General features: G+C 44.1%; 1 protein-coding gene across 2 annotated transcripts in view; it reads right to left on the reverse strand.

Annotated features, from left to right (window-relative positions):
- ripk2 (receptor-interacting serine-threonine kinase 2) overlaps window positions 1–13,859 on the reverse strand; it is a 29,235-nt gene that overhangs the window by 12,537 nt on the left and 2,839 nt on the right. For both annotated transcript variants that reach the window (XM_071377155.1, XM_071377154.1), the window contains exons 3-7: window positions 12,164–12,319; window positions 11,419–11,576; window positions 5,058–5,107; window positions 4,520–4,681; window positions 373–458 (exon numbers count right to left, since the gene is read on the reverse strand). In XM_071377155.1, the coding sequence (XP_071233256.1) occupies window positions 373–458; window positions 4,520–4,681; window positions 5,058–5,107; window positions 11,419–11,576; window positions 12,164–12,319 (612 nt within the window). The remainder of the gene's footprint in view (window positions 1–372; window positions 459–4,519; window positions 4,682–5,057; window positions 5,108–11,418; window positions 11,577–12,163; window positions 12,320–13,859) is intronic.

The raw sequence follows: 13,859 nt of genomic DNA on the forward strand, positions 1-13,859 counted from the left end.
TCATACCTTATTGCTTAAAAATAAACTGATGCAAATCATTGTGTGCATTTCTTTCCACGTTAAACGGTGAATAAGGAAGTGAAAGTAGGGGAAATGTGAAGTCATACATTTGTCTCTCTGTTCGTCAATTGTCGAGTCATTCATCTCAAGACATATCAATGAGTCACGATGCGCCAAACCCTGGTCAAGTCTGAAGTCATCAAATTTGGGGCTATCACAAACAGAACTAAAACATTTAACAATACACACAGTGAGGTCATATGAGCCTGGGGATGAGGTTACTTGAGTCATAGTGAATGACTTGGGACTGTATGTTTCCTGCCAAACCCTTTCCTTTTGACCTGTGTACTGGACAATCTCGCACTGACTGACCTTTGACTTCTTGACCTCCAGCACGGCCTCCAGGACGTTGATTTCATCGAACCTCCTCAGCATTGGCTCCAGCTCCATCACACACTCTGCACAAGACAGGTAGAGACGGTTATGGCTCTATAGTTTTTAGGGACAAATGTATACTTGACAACACCTACATAGATAATACATTGATGTCAATGGAATAATTGTACAAAACATTGAGTTAGGTATGTTGATCTTAACTTCTTCGGGGTATCCCCCCTTCTTCTCAATTTCCACCTGAAGACATACCCTAATCTAACTGCCTGTAGCTCAGGCCCAGAAGCAAGGATATGCATATTCTTTATATCATTTGAAAGGAGACACTGAATTTTGTGGAAATGTGAATTGAATGTAGGAGAATATAACACAATCGATCTGGTAGAAGATAATACAAGGAAAAAAACATACGTTTTCTGTTTTTCTAATGTTGTTGCATCATCTTTCAAATGACCAAGAACAGCCAAACATTCAGATAGGATGCTGGGGATCATTTGAATGAAGAACATAAGAGGGCAACAATAGTTTAGCAAAGTTTCAGATAGATAACTCTTGAGCGAGCTACATGATATTGAGCATGAAGTCACCCAGGTGTCCCACACAAATGTACCCAAGTGGCCGAATTGGTACAGTGATACATTTTGAAGCAAATAACTATATACAAAATACATAAATGCTATTCTAACGCCCCCCCCCCCCAAAAAATATATAAAAATACAAATAAAAAACAAGGGTAACTATTTACACATGTTCTATTTACAATATTGTGAAGACCCTCGGTCCTCTACACAATATTGTGCTGCTGGTACCTTGGCCCATAGCAGTCTCTTTCTGCTGTAAAGCATAGGGTTACTGAACAAGTGGTGCAGGTGATGGGGCATTTCCTGTGACAAAGGGCACAACGACGCCTCCCTACTGTGCCCTTTTTGCCCTGGGGCACATTCATGCCTGCAGAGATGAGTTTGGGCAGGTGAACACCACTGGTTGAAGGAGCAGAAGGGACAGAGGTAGAGGGGACAGAAGGTGATGCAGTGGACTTGCTGTAGCTAGCAAGCTCCTGGATGAGCAGCTCTCTGAAGGCTAGCTCTGAGATGGGGGGGCTGTCCACAGCTCTTAGCCATTTCCTTCTGGAGGATGAAGGCATTCACCACAGCAATGTCGATGAAATGATAGAAAAATGTCTTGTAGCATTTCATGGTCTTGTGGAGAACATTGTAGTAACCTATCAGTGCTTGTGACAGGTCCACACCTCCCATGCCCTTGTTGTAATCCTTTATGGCTGCAGGAATTGGTACATTTTTGGTGGTCCATGCCCCGGTACCGTCCTTCATACGCCTTACGACGTGATCGCCACTGAAGGACTTGTGGATAGTTGTGCACATGACCAACTCTCTGGTATCCATCCACTTCAAAGAGCAGGCCATCTTCACGGATCCATCTCATGGTACCCCGCTCAGGCATGTCGTTCACCTGTCTTTGGAAAGACTACTCTGTTGGTCCGAATGGTGCCACAAGCCCACACCTCCAGTTTACTCAGCTCTGTAAACAAGGTAGGGCTTGTGTAGAAGTTGTCCACAAACAGTTTGTAGGCCTTCCCCAGCAGTTGAAAATCCAATAAATCCATAACGGAATCATAACTAAGTACATTACCGGTAGCAAAACTGTTTTTCCCCTCAAACAAAAAAATTGCTATTGTAGGTACACATAGAATCAGCCGAAACAAACAATTTGTAACCCCATTTTGTTGGTTTGTTCCGCATGTATTGTTAGAGGCCAATTCTGGTCTTTGAGGCTACCATCCTCTCGTCGATGGACAGGTTCTGGGCGGGCTGAAAATAGGTCTTGCAGGCCTCAACGATGTTGGAGTAGAGAGGTTTGATTTTGCAGAGCCTATCAAACATTGCTGTGCCTCTCTTCTTGTCAATCTCCCCATCAACTTCTGGGTCACTGATGTGAAGTGCCCGTGAGATAATCAGAAACCTTTTACAAGACATGACAGTCATGGGGAAAGGCAGTTGATAGAGAGCTGACGTTTTCCAGTAGTCCCTTAGAGTTTTCAACTTCACCAGCCCCATGTAAATGACCATTGGAAGGTAGCAGAAAAGGTCTGACATGGAAATGGGCTTCCATGCCTCTTTCTTTCCTGCCTGCTTCTTAGCCCCGTACTTATTGGTGTTCGACACCAGGGTATCAACAAATGACGAGGTGAAAAACAGTTGAAAAAGTTGAAGGGGGCTGTACTTTGCAGTCATGTCTAGTTGAGGTCCTGGCTGCCTTTTGGGTCTAAAAACTGGTGGAATTGGTTCCATATCATCTTCTAACACAGAGTGCCAATGACCCTCTGGCCCTGTCTGCAGGTTTCTCTCTTGCCCACCTCCGCTTCTTTGTCACTGACTTCACACATCTAGATGGACGGGTAGGTGTGGAGCCGGAGACAGCAGGGGTCCGGCTGGATGAACCAGCTTCAGAGGGAGATGGACACCTAGACATTGGCGGCTCATAATCAGAATCACTGCCACTGTGAAAGATTTTTTTTAAATCAGTACCAATACTTTCACGTATGAGCCCTGTATCTACATGTAAAATAAACAAATATATATATATGAGTACAGGGAACATAATCACTATGGTGAAGTGCTGTTCCATTCCATGTTTATGTAAAATAAATGTAAAAAATATATAACACACACACAGTATAGCCAATGTGTACTTTACACATTTCATTACTGATGATATTTGTATATATTGCAAATAAAATAAGAATATCTCCCCAAAAATCTCAAATTAATAATATTTGATATTCAAACAACGACATTAGCATTAGAACTTACCAGTGCAGCATGGCATCCTCTCCGTGCAGAAACATGTCTTCCGCCTGGGAGTCAAAACTAGCATCGCTGAAAGATTCATCTTCCTGAAGCAACTCGGTCTCGCTTTCTCTATCAATTTCCTCTATAATTTTGGTTAAATCTGTATACCTAGACTTTGTTTTAGCTTTTCCTGATTTATTCGTCATAATTGAAATACATAAACTTGCTGAAAATGCTATTGACTATGTACTGCTATGAGTAACACTTGTGGCTCCGTCAAGTAGGATTTGCAATAGCGAATGAACCGCTTTCACGCCAGAGTTTACGACAAAGGCTGGTCTTCGAACGTATAACCATTACATATCGCCGTTGGGTCATTGGGCCAAAATACAGTCAATCAACGATAGACCGGTCCTACCATTGGTGCGCAATGAGGTCATTGATTGGTGTCTTCAAATCGGTTCGTTTCGGTCAATACGTCCCGGGAAAAGAACAATCAAGTATGGTTGTGTTAGTAACAACCAGAGGATTGCAATGAAACCAACCATGACTGGATAAACATTTGTTTTGTGTGTGTAATTACCACAAATGTTTCGTCCAAAGTTGAATGAGACGGAAATCACGACGCACGCAGTTTACAAATGTTTCGTGTTAGGTTATAAAAATTTATTTTATCAAACAAAACGAACAATCACTGTGTAGTTAGGACACTTGGCATTGCCACCAGAGGAGGATCTTTAAAGTTAATGCCACGCTAATGCTTGGTTGGAAAATGCTACTAATACTTGTGTGCGGGGCGCTGTCTTCAGAAAATCGCATGGGGTGCTTTCGCCGTAAAGCCTTTATGAAACCTGACACAGCGGCTGGATTAACAAGAAGTTAAACTTTTAAATGATGTAAGATACATGTATTTACATAAATGTTTAATATTACGAATGGTGTATTTAGAATTTTAGAGCTCTGCAATTTCACCGGATGTTGGCCTGGTGGGACGGTAGCTTCCCACCTACCCCAGAGAGGTTTTAAGGGAGGTTTCTGTGCCAAGTAACAAGATAAGGTCAGAATGGCATCCGTCTGAGTCAGTAAAGGTTACTGTGAGGTAAGATGAAGGGTGATCTCTTACTGAGAAGAAAGAGGCTATGAGTAGAAGTCCCCCTTAGGCACAGATCCAGAATCAGCTTATTTTTCCCAAATCCTAACCATAAACATTTGTGGCAGGAAAGCGCCAAACTGCTCTGAGATCTGTGTCTAGGGGCAACTTCAGCCTATGTGAAGGTAACGAGTTGAGGTCAAAGGTTAGAGGTTATGTCTCTTACGGAGGAAGGATTGCCGTTCGTCTGGGTTAGCGGTCCAGCCGAAAGTCATGAGGTTGATGAGTGTCTCCCTGCTGGGGATGTCCCCTGGCAGACAGTCCAGGCCTGTTTCCGGACGTGCCCCCCGCAGCACGCTGAACATGATCTGCATGGGGTTGGTCGCCTCTGTACAGAAATACAAATGCTCACTCAGTTTTTTACTTCTGAATGAAGGTTTAATTTAATATCACTTGCGTCTGGAAATCCCACCGCTGCCTCCAACTATAATTGGACTTCGTTTTTTGCTATTTTCGAGCATGCAGAGGACCATAAAGGTTAACTCATGAGTATGGTATGTCACTGACTACAAACACAGTAAGGTCATGTGGCTAATCTAATGTGTACGTATAGCTGACAACATTTATTTTGAATGAGGTTATATGATTCCATAAAAGTGAGATTAACATCCATAAAAAACACATATTGCTTTTACAAACATTCCATACTGCATTCTAACAGTAAAAAAATAAAAAAAATAAAAAACATCTAAACCTTAAATTACCTTCAAATGGTATCCTCCTGGCCAGCACCTCCCACATAATGATAGCATAACTAAAATGGGAACATAAAAAAACAACAGCTTTATTTGACCCACAGTTAGAATAGCAGCCTCTGGGGAGAAAAATAAATATTGATGTCAGATGAGCATTCCCCTCAAAGGGAGGTCTAATACTAAAAATCAGTCATGAATCTCATTTCCTCAGTCGTACACAAAAGGCCAATACACTTCCCAGCGGCGGCATGACTCGTTCATGATGACAGTCTACTGCCCAGAAGCCCCATTGACTGTGAATCAGTCAGAGGTTAGGGGAACTTGAAGGGCTAGTCTCATATCTCTTTTCAGCATTTCCCTTTGTGACATCTTCACTGAAACAAGGGGTTCCTTTAAGGGGGTGTTCATCTAGAAAGGGCAAGCACCCTAGAGACGCTCACTGAGATCAATGAAATTGAAACTTAACATAAAGTACTTTGCCGTTTTCTCGATAGTAGATCGATTTACCTTAGGCTAAATACTACACTTGCCTTGAAATACAATCTTCTATTAAACAGCAACTGAACATGATAAGCAACTTCTCCTTTTGAAAACGGCCTGTGGCATCGATATGAGTCAGACATTTATTCTAGTGTCAGAATTGACTACAAAGTCTAAATAGGATCATTTGTCATAGTCTCGTCCAAAACTGAGATTTGCGAGATAATTAAGAAATAATGGTATGTCATGGAATTAAGGGTACCATAACAGTTTTTCAATCCTGCCCACAGCACCCAAGTAATCATCAATTCAGAAAGCAGCTGCATGCAACCCAATCATAATGCCCATGGTACATTTTATTTGACATCTCTATGGGGTTAGTTAGGGACCATCAGTAAATTACACAATGTACATGGGACAATATTTTTAAAAATGTCAATAGCTACAAATTTCAATTACTTAAAAACCTCAAACCAACTAAATTGGAGAAATCCATATACAAATATTGAACGCATTTAATGAGACAACTAAAAAGGTGTGCAACGTGAAAATATTGTCCCATTTACATTGTGCAATTTATTGACGGTCCTTAACTAGCCCCAGACAGGCTATCCAAAGTCAAACCAACTTTGCCACGGACGCACACCGGCCGGCTGAAGCTAATTGGCGAAAGAAGTTGGCTAGCTTGCTACAGTAGCTAGTTTAGGCTACTTCCAGACACAAGACCTGGTTAGACTGTTTCAAGTTATCTAAAAAGGGTGATGTACTAACTATGTACCATTTTGGCAGAGTGAAGTACAAATGCTTCCCACATTCGAACACACACACACACACACACGAGACACCAACATCAAAGCACGAATCCAAAACCCACATCTCGTTCGCAGTTTCATTTCTTAATGAAGATAATTGAAACCGAGGCTAAAAATCAGGAAGTTCAGCCCCCTTTAAAGTTATGTGAAAAATGTCCCGCTGGGCTGACACTTCTGCTACTCCCTTTGAAAAATGATAGGCAAGGAATGTTGTAGAAACTAATTGTGTATTTGAGGTAGATCCCCACAGAAATATGCATGTGTGTGTGTTGGGAGTGTCAGTTTAGTGTGTGTGAGTGTGTGGGTAGAGTCCAGTGTAGTATGTGTGTGTTGGGAGTGTCAGTTTAGTGTGTGTGAGTGTGTGGGTAGAGTCCAGTGAGTGTGCAGAGCCGGTGCAAGAGAGTCAGTGCATTAAAAAAAGCCATTTGATTAACTGTTCAGCAATCTTATGGCTTGGGGGTACAAGCTGTTCAGGAACCTTTCGGTCCCAAACGTGACGCTCTGGTACCGCTTGCCGTGCTGTATGAGAGAACAGTCTATAACTAGAGTGGCTGGAGTGTTTGACAACTTTTAGGGTATTCCTCTGACACTGCCTGGTATAGAGGCCCTGGAAGATAGGGAGCTCGGACCCAGTGATGTACTGGACCGTACACACTACCTTCTGTAGCGTCTTATTATCGGATGCCAAGCAGTTGCCATACCAAGTGGTGATGCAGCCAATCAAGATGCTTTCAATGGTGTAACTGTAGAACTTTTTGAGGATCTGAGGGCCCATGGCAAATCTTTTCAGTCTCCTGAGGGGGAATAGGCTTTGTCATGCCCTATTCATGTCTGTTGGGTGTGATTGGACCATGATAGGTGATGTGGACATCGAGGAACTTGAAGCTCTCGACCCGCTCCACTACAGCCCGGTCGATGTGAATGGAGGCATGCTCGGCCCATCCGTTTCCTGAAGAACACGATCAGCTCTTTAGTCTTGCTGACATTGAGGGAGGTTGTTCTCCTGGCACCATACTACCAGGTCTCTTGACCTCCTCACTATAGGCGGTCTCACTGTTGTCAGTGATCAGGCCTACCACCGGTGTCGTCAGCAAACTTAATGATGGTGTTGGAGTCGTGCGCGGACACATAGTCATGGGTGAACAGGGAGTACAGGAGGGGACTAGGCACACACCCCTGAGACCCTCGTTTTGAGGGTCAGCGTGGCAGCCCATCAGGAAGTCCAGAATCCATTTGCAGAGGGAGGTGTTTAGTCCCAAGGTCCTTAGCTTAGTGATTAGCTTGAAGGGCACTATGGTGTTGAACGCTGAGCTGTAGTCAATGAAAAGCATTCTCATGGAGGTGTTCTTTTTGTCCAGGTGGGAAAGGGAAGTGTGGAATTTAATGGAGATTACGTCATCTGTGGATCTATTGGGCGGTATGCGAATTGGAATGGGTCCAGGGTGCCTGGGACAATTGATGTGAGCCACAACTTTCAAAGCATTTCATGGCTACAGATGTTGAGTACTATAAGGCAACAGTCATTTAAACAGGTTACCTTGGCGATCTTGGGCACATGGACTATGGTGGTCTGCTTGAAACATGTAGGTATTACAGACTGGGTCAGGGAGAGATTGAAAATGTCAGTGAAAACACTTGCCAGCTGGGTCAGTGCATGCTCTGAGTACGCATCCTGGTAATGGTTCTGGCCCTGTGGACTTGTAAGAACTTTTTAAGCAGGCTAACATTCACATCTGCTACAGAGATCTTGACCACACAGTCATCTAAAGCAGCTGGTGCTCTCATGCATGGTTCAGTGTTGCTTGCCTCAAACCAAGCATAGAAGGCATTTAGCTCGTCTGGTAGGCTCGCGCCACTGGGCAGCTCGCTGCTGGGTTTCCCTTTGTAGTTCGTGATAGTTTGCAAGCCCTGCCACATTCGACGAGTGTCAGTGCCGGTGTAAAAGGATTCAGTCTTAGTCCTGTATTGACGCTTTGTCTGTTTGATGGTTCATCGGAGGGCGTAGCGGAATGTCTTATAAGCATCCGGATTGGTGTCCCGCTCCTTGAAAGCGGCAGCCTTTAGCTCAGTGTGGATGTTGCCTGTAATTCATGGCTTCTGATTGGGATATGTATGTGCGGTCACTGTGGGTGATGATGTCATCGATGCATTTATTAATGAAGAAGGTGACTGATGGGGTAAACTCATCATTGCCATTGGATGAATCCTGGAACATATTCCAGTCTGTGCTATCAAAACAGTCCTGTAGCTTAGCATCCGCTTAAAAAAAAAAAAAAGTGTTGTAAAAAGTGTTGGTAAATAGTATGGCCTACAGCTTATCATGAGGTATTCTAACTCAGATGAGCAGAACCATGAGACATCCGTAATATTAGAGATTGTGCAGCAGCTGTTGTTAACAGAGACACACACCACCCACCTTGAGTTGACCCGACGATGCCATTCTGTCCAGCTAATGTATAGAAAAACCTACTAGATTTATATTTTCCATGATTTTGTTCAGCCACGACTCTGAAAAACATAGGATATTACAGTTCTTCAGATCACGTTGATAGGATAGTCTCGAATGGAAGCTCGTCCAATTTATTTTCCAGTGATTGTACATTTGCCAATAGAACGAACGGAGGGTAGAGGCAGTTTATCCACTTGCCGATGTAGTCTCGTCGGGTATCCCGTACGCCGACCTCTATAACACCGCCTCTTCCTTTTTCGATTGTCGGAAATTTGGGCCTGATCCGGGATAAGCAGTATGTACTTCGCCGCCAACTCATTGAAGTAGAAATCCTCATCCAAATCGAGGTTAGTGATCGCTTTTCTGATGTCCAGAAGCTCTTTTCGGTCATAGGAAATGATAATGGAAACATTATGCACAAAACGTTACAATCGGCACAACACCCCACCAAAAAAAATAGCACAATTGGTCAGGAGCCCGTAAAACGTCTGCTATTCCCCCCTGCGCCATTCTTCTATTCATTCCGGCGTTGATGCCAAGGGAATGGTCTGTTGGTGGCGGCACATGTTACAGAAATAGTCAAATAATATTGGATTAATGTCATTGTTTATTTCAAGGTATGTCTTTATTTTTGCTGAACTGCCTGTTTGTGTTAGCCATTATACACTGCTCAAAAAAATAAAGGGAACACTAAAATAACACATCCTAGATCTGAATGAATGAAATATTATTATTAAATACTTTTTTCTTTACATAGTTGAATGTGCTGACAACAAAATCACACAAAAATTATCAATGGAAATCAAATTTATCAACCCATGGAGGTCTGGATTTGGAGTCACACTCAAAATTAAAGTGGAAAACCGCACTACAGGCTGACCCAACTTTGATGTAATGTCCTTAAAACAAGTCAAAATGAGGCTCAGTAGTGTGTGTGGCCTCCACGTGCCTGTATGACCTCCCTACAACGCCTGGGCATGCTCCTGATGAGGTGACGGATGGTCTCCTGAGGGATCTCCTCCCAGACCTGGACTAAAGCATCCGCCAACTCCTGGACAGTCTGTGGTGCAACGTGGCGTTGGTGGATGGAGCGAGACATGATGTCCCAGATGTGCTCAATTGGATTCAGGTCTGGGGAACGGGCGGGCCAGTCCATAGCATCAATGCCTTCCTGTGCGGCCCCCCAAAGAAATGCCACCCCACACCATGACTGACCCACCGCCAAACCGATCATGCTGGAGGATGTTGCAGGCAGCAGAACGTTCTCCACGGCGTCTCCAGACTCTGTCACGTCTGTCACATGTGCTCATGTGCTCAGTGTGAACCTGCTTTCATCTGTGAAGAGCACAGGGCGCCAGTGGCGAATTTGCCAATCTTGGTGTTCTCTGGCAAATGCCAAACGTCCTGCACGGTGTTGGGCTGTAAGCACAACCCCCACCTGTGGACGTCGGGCCCTCATAGAGTCTGTTTCTGACCGTTTGAGCAGACACATGCACATTTGTGGCCTGCTGGAGGTCATTTTGCAGGGCTCTGGCAGTGCTCCTCCTGCTCCTCCTTGCACAAAGGTGGAGGTAGCGGTCCTGCTGCTGGGTTGTTGCCCTCCTACGGCCTCCTCCACGTCTCCTGATGTACTGGCCTGTCTCCTGGTAGCGCCTCCATGCTCTGGACACTACGCTGACAGACACAGCAAACCTTCTTGCCACAGCTCGCATTGATGTGCCATCCTGGATGAGCTGCACTACCTGAGCCACTTGTGTGGGTTGTAGACTCCGTCTCATGCTACCACTAGAGTGAAAGCACCGCCAGCATTCAAAAGTGACCAAAACATCAGCCAGGAAGCATAGGAACTGAGAAGTGTCTGTGGTCACCACCTGCAGAACCACTCCTTTATTGGGGGTGTCTTGCTAATTGCCTATAATTTCCACCTTTTGTCTATTCCATTTGCACAACAGCATGTGAAATTTATTGTCAATCAGTGTTGCTTCCTAAGTGGACAGTTTGATTTCACAGAAGTGTGATTGACTTGGAGTTACATTGTGTTGTTTAAGTGTTCCCTTTATTTTTTTGAGCAGTGTATATGGGATTTACTGCTGCTAGTAGTAGCAGCTCTCAGGTTAGCATGTGGCTAGCTATAGCTATCAATGGCCAACAACAGAGTTTTAGCCAGTTTGGTCATAGACGTTCAATGTATATTATGATAGAAAATGTTAATCTTGATTTTGTGTAACAGTAGGAGAAATGCTGAACTGCTAATAAGTGATGTCTTTCAAGGCTGCTAGTGGTTAGCTAGTAGGGGGAAGCCAGGGGTGGAAAAGGGGCTATGCTAAAAGCCTAAATGCTGTATTGTGAACAAACATTTTTAGCTGATACAGAATAAAGAAATCACAGGATATGGTCAGATGATAAGTTGGCTTTAGACTTTTTAGAGGCCCTTTAAGATAGTGGTCTGAACCTAGCTACAGTATGTTAATATTATTCATGGCTTACTAGGTTGCCTGGATGCCATATCACTTTGGGCTTTAGCATAGTGCTCGGTTGTTCATGCCATGCATATAGCAGAGGGGCCGGCTAACGCACAAACAGATCTGGCCAGGTCCTATAACTCAAAGCCTGGTTCTTGTTGGCTCACCTGTACATGTCGTGTTTGGCGTCTGCCCTGCGGCTCTTGGAGGGTTCATAAGCCTCGGGTGGCATGTAGATGACGGTGCCCCCCATCTCAGGTGGCTTGGATCCTGACCCTTTACTGATGGACAGCTGACGCCACTTAGACAGGCCAAAATCTGCTATCTGGACACAACAAGGACAACTGGGTTTTGAGAGCAGGATTTTGCAACGAAAAGTGAAAATTCTTATTGGACAGGTAGTACCTCCCTGTTTTACTCAGTTTTCAAACATTTTCTCCCTACAAGTACACAACCCTGAACTTCCAAGGAGACATTTATCATCAGAGACATTCAAATATGTAGGCCTAGGCTATTTCTCAGGGAAATTTGAAAATTCAGTTTATTTATACACAACCAAAATGAATCTGGGCCATTACGACTTTAGTCAGTTAAAAGCCTCATATTAATGCTTGAAGCTTAATAGGGGCAGATGAAGATTAGATTGGTTCATGCAGGAGGGTTGAGCTGAATGATGGAGAGCTGATTCATATTTTAATCCTCTCCTGCCCCCGTTTTCAGTGGACCAAACAGTTTAATTGGAACCATGAATACTTCACGGTCATATTAAATGTAAGACAAATTGCCTTTGCCTTAGCAAACAAAATCAAATGTTGTCACATGCTTTATAAAACAACAGGTGTAGACTAACAGTGATTCAGGGGACTATATAATATGAAAACTGCTAAGACAGAGGTTGACACACACACACACCTTGACATGAAACTCTCCGTCGAGCAGAATGTTCTGCGTCTTGAGGTCGTGGTGCAGGAGGGGTGGGGTCATGTTGTGTAGGAAGTTAACCCCTAGAGCTATCTCGTACAGGACACGCAGCCTCAACGACCAGGCCAGCAGGGGGTACACTGTCTTCTACAGAGTGTGGGAGGAGAGAAGGGAAAGTACTACCAGTAGCTCGCAGCCCACCTAAGAGTAACTCGCCAAACAATTCTGAAAGTTCTTGACATTTTCAAATGTTCTACTGCAAACTGTCATAAACAAATCTCACAAGTATCAGACACCGCAAGCTCCCAGCTACGATCTAATAAATGCCACATTGACATTATCCCACTCCTGGTTGGCCACTATTTGCTTAAATTGCCAAACCTAACACAATATCTGCCAATTAATTTCCAGCAATATTGCCCGTCTGTCTGTGTGATGTGCACGCGTATCACTTTGTGTAGCCAGTTGATGCGATAACCGTCTTGTGGTATGAATGAAATACTTTCCCCAAAACGTTCTCAATTAAAATGTTAACTGCAAAGTAGGCTTACCTGGCACAAGTATATCATGAGTAAGTACAGTGCATTCGGAAAGTATTTTCCACATTTTGTTACGTTACAGCCTTATTCTAAAATGGATTCGTTTTTTCCCCCTCATCAATCTACACAAAATACCCCATGACAAAGCAAAAACAGGTTTGCAGAAATTTTTGCATTTTTATTTTTTTTAAGTTAATGAAATAGCACATTTACATAAGTATTCAGACCCTTTACTCAGTACTTTGTTGAAGCACCTTTGGCAGCGATTACAGCCTTGAATCTTCTTGGGTATGACGCTACAAGCTTGGCACACCTATATTTGGGGAGTTTCTCCCATTCTTCTCTGCAGATCCTCTCAAGATCTGTCAGGTTGGAGGGGGAGCGTCGCTGCATAGCTATTTTCAGGTCTCTTCAGAGATGTTTGATCGGATTCAAGTCGGGGCTCGGGCTGGGCCACTCGAGGACATTCAGAGACTTGTCCCAAAGCCACTCCTGTGTGGTCTTGGTTGTGTGCTTATGGTCGTTGTCCTGTTGGAAAGTGAACCTTCGCCCCGGTCTGAGGTCCTGAGCAGATTTTTTATCAAAGATCTCTGTACTTTGCTCTGTTCATCTTTCCCTCGATCCTGACTAGTCTTCCAGTCCCTGCCGCTGAAAAACATCCCCACAGCATGATGCTGCCACCACCATGCTTCTCCCTAGGGATGATTCCAGGTTTCCTCTAGAAGTGACACTTGGCATTCAGGCCAAAGAGTTTCATCTTGTTTCTCATGGTCTGAGAGTCCTTTAGGTGACTTTTGGCAAAGTCCAAGCAGGCTGTCATGTGCCTTTTACTGAGGAGTGGCATTTGTCTGGGCACTCTACCATATAGGCCTGAAAGGTGGAGTGCTGCAGAGATGGTTGTCCTTCTAGAAGGTTATCCCGTCTCCACAGAGGAATTCTGGAGCTCTGTCCCTGACGAAGGCCCTTCTCCGATTGCTCAGTTTGGTCGGGCGGCCAGCTCTAGGAAGAGTGTCGGTGATTCCAGAATCCTTCCATTTAAGAATGAGGGAGGCCACTGTGTTCTTGGGGACCTTCAATGCTACAGACATGTTTTGTTATCCATCCCCAGATCTGTGCCTCGACACAATCCTGTCTCGGAGTTCTAGGGA

Source organism: Salvelinus alpinus, chromosome 30 (assembly GCF_045679555.1).
Source record: "Salvelinus alpinus chromosome 30, SLU_Salpinus.1, whole genome shotgun sequence".
NCBI lineage: Eukaryota > Metazoa > Chordata > Actinopteri > Salmoniformes > Salmonidae > Salvelinus > Salvelinus alpinus.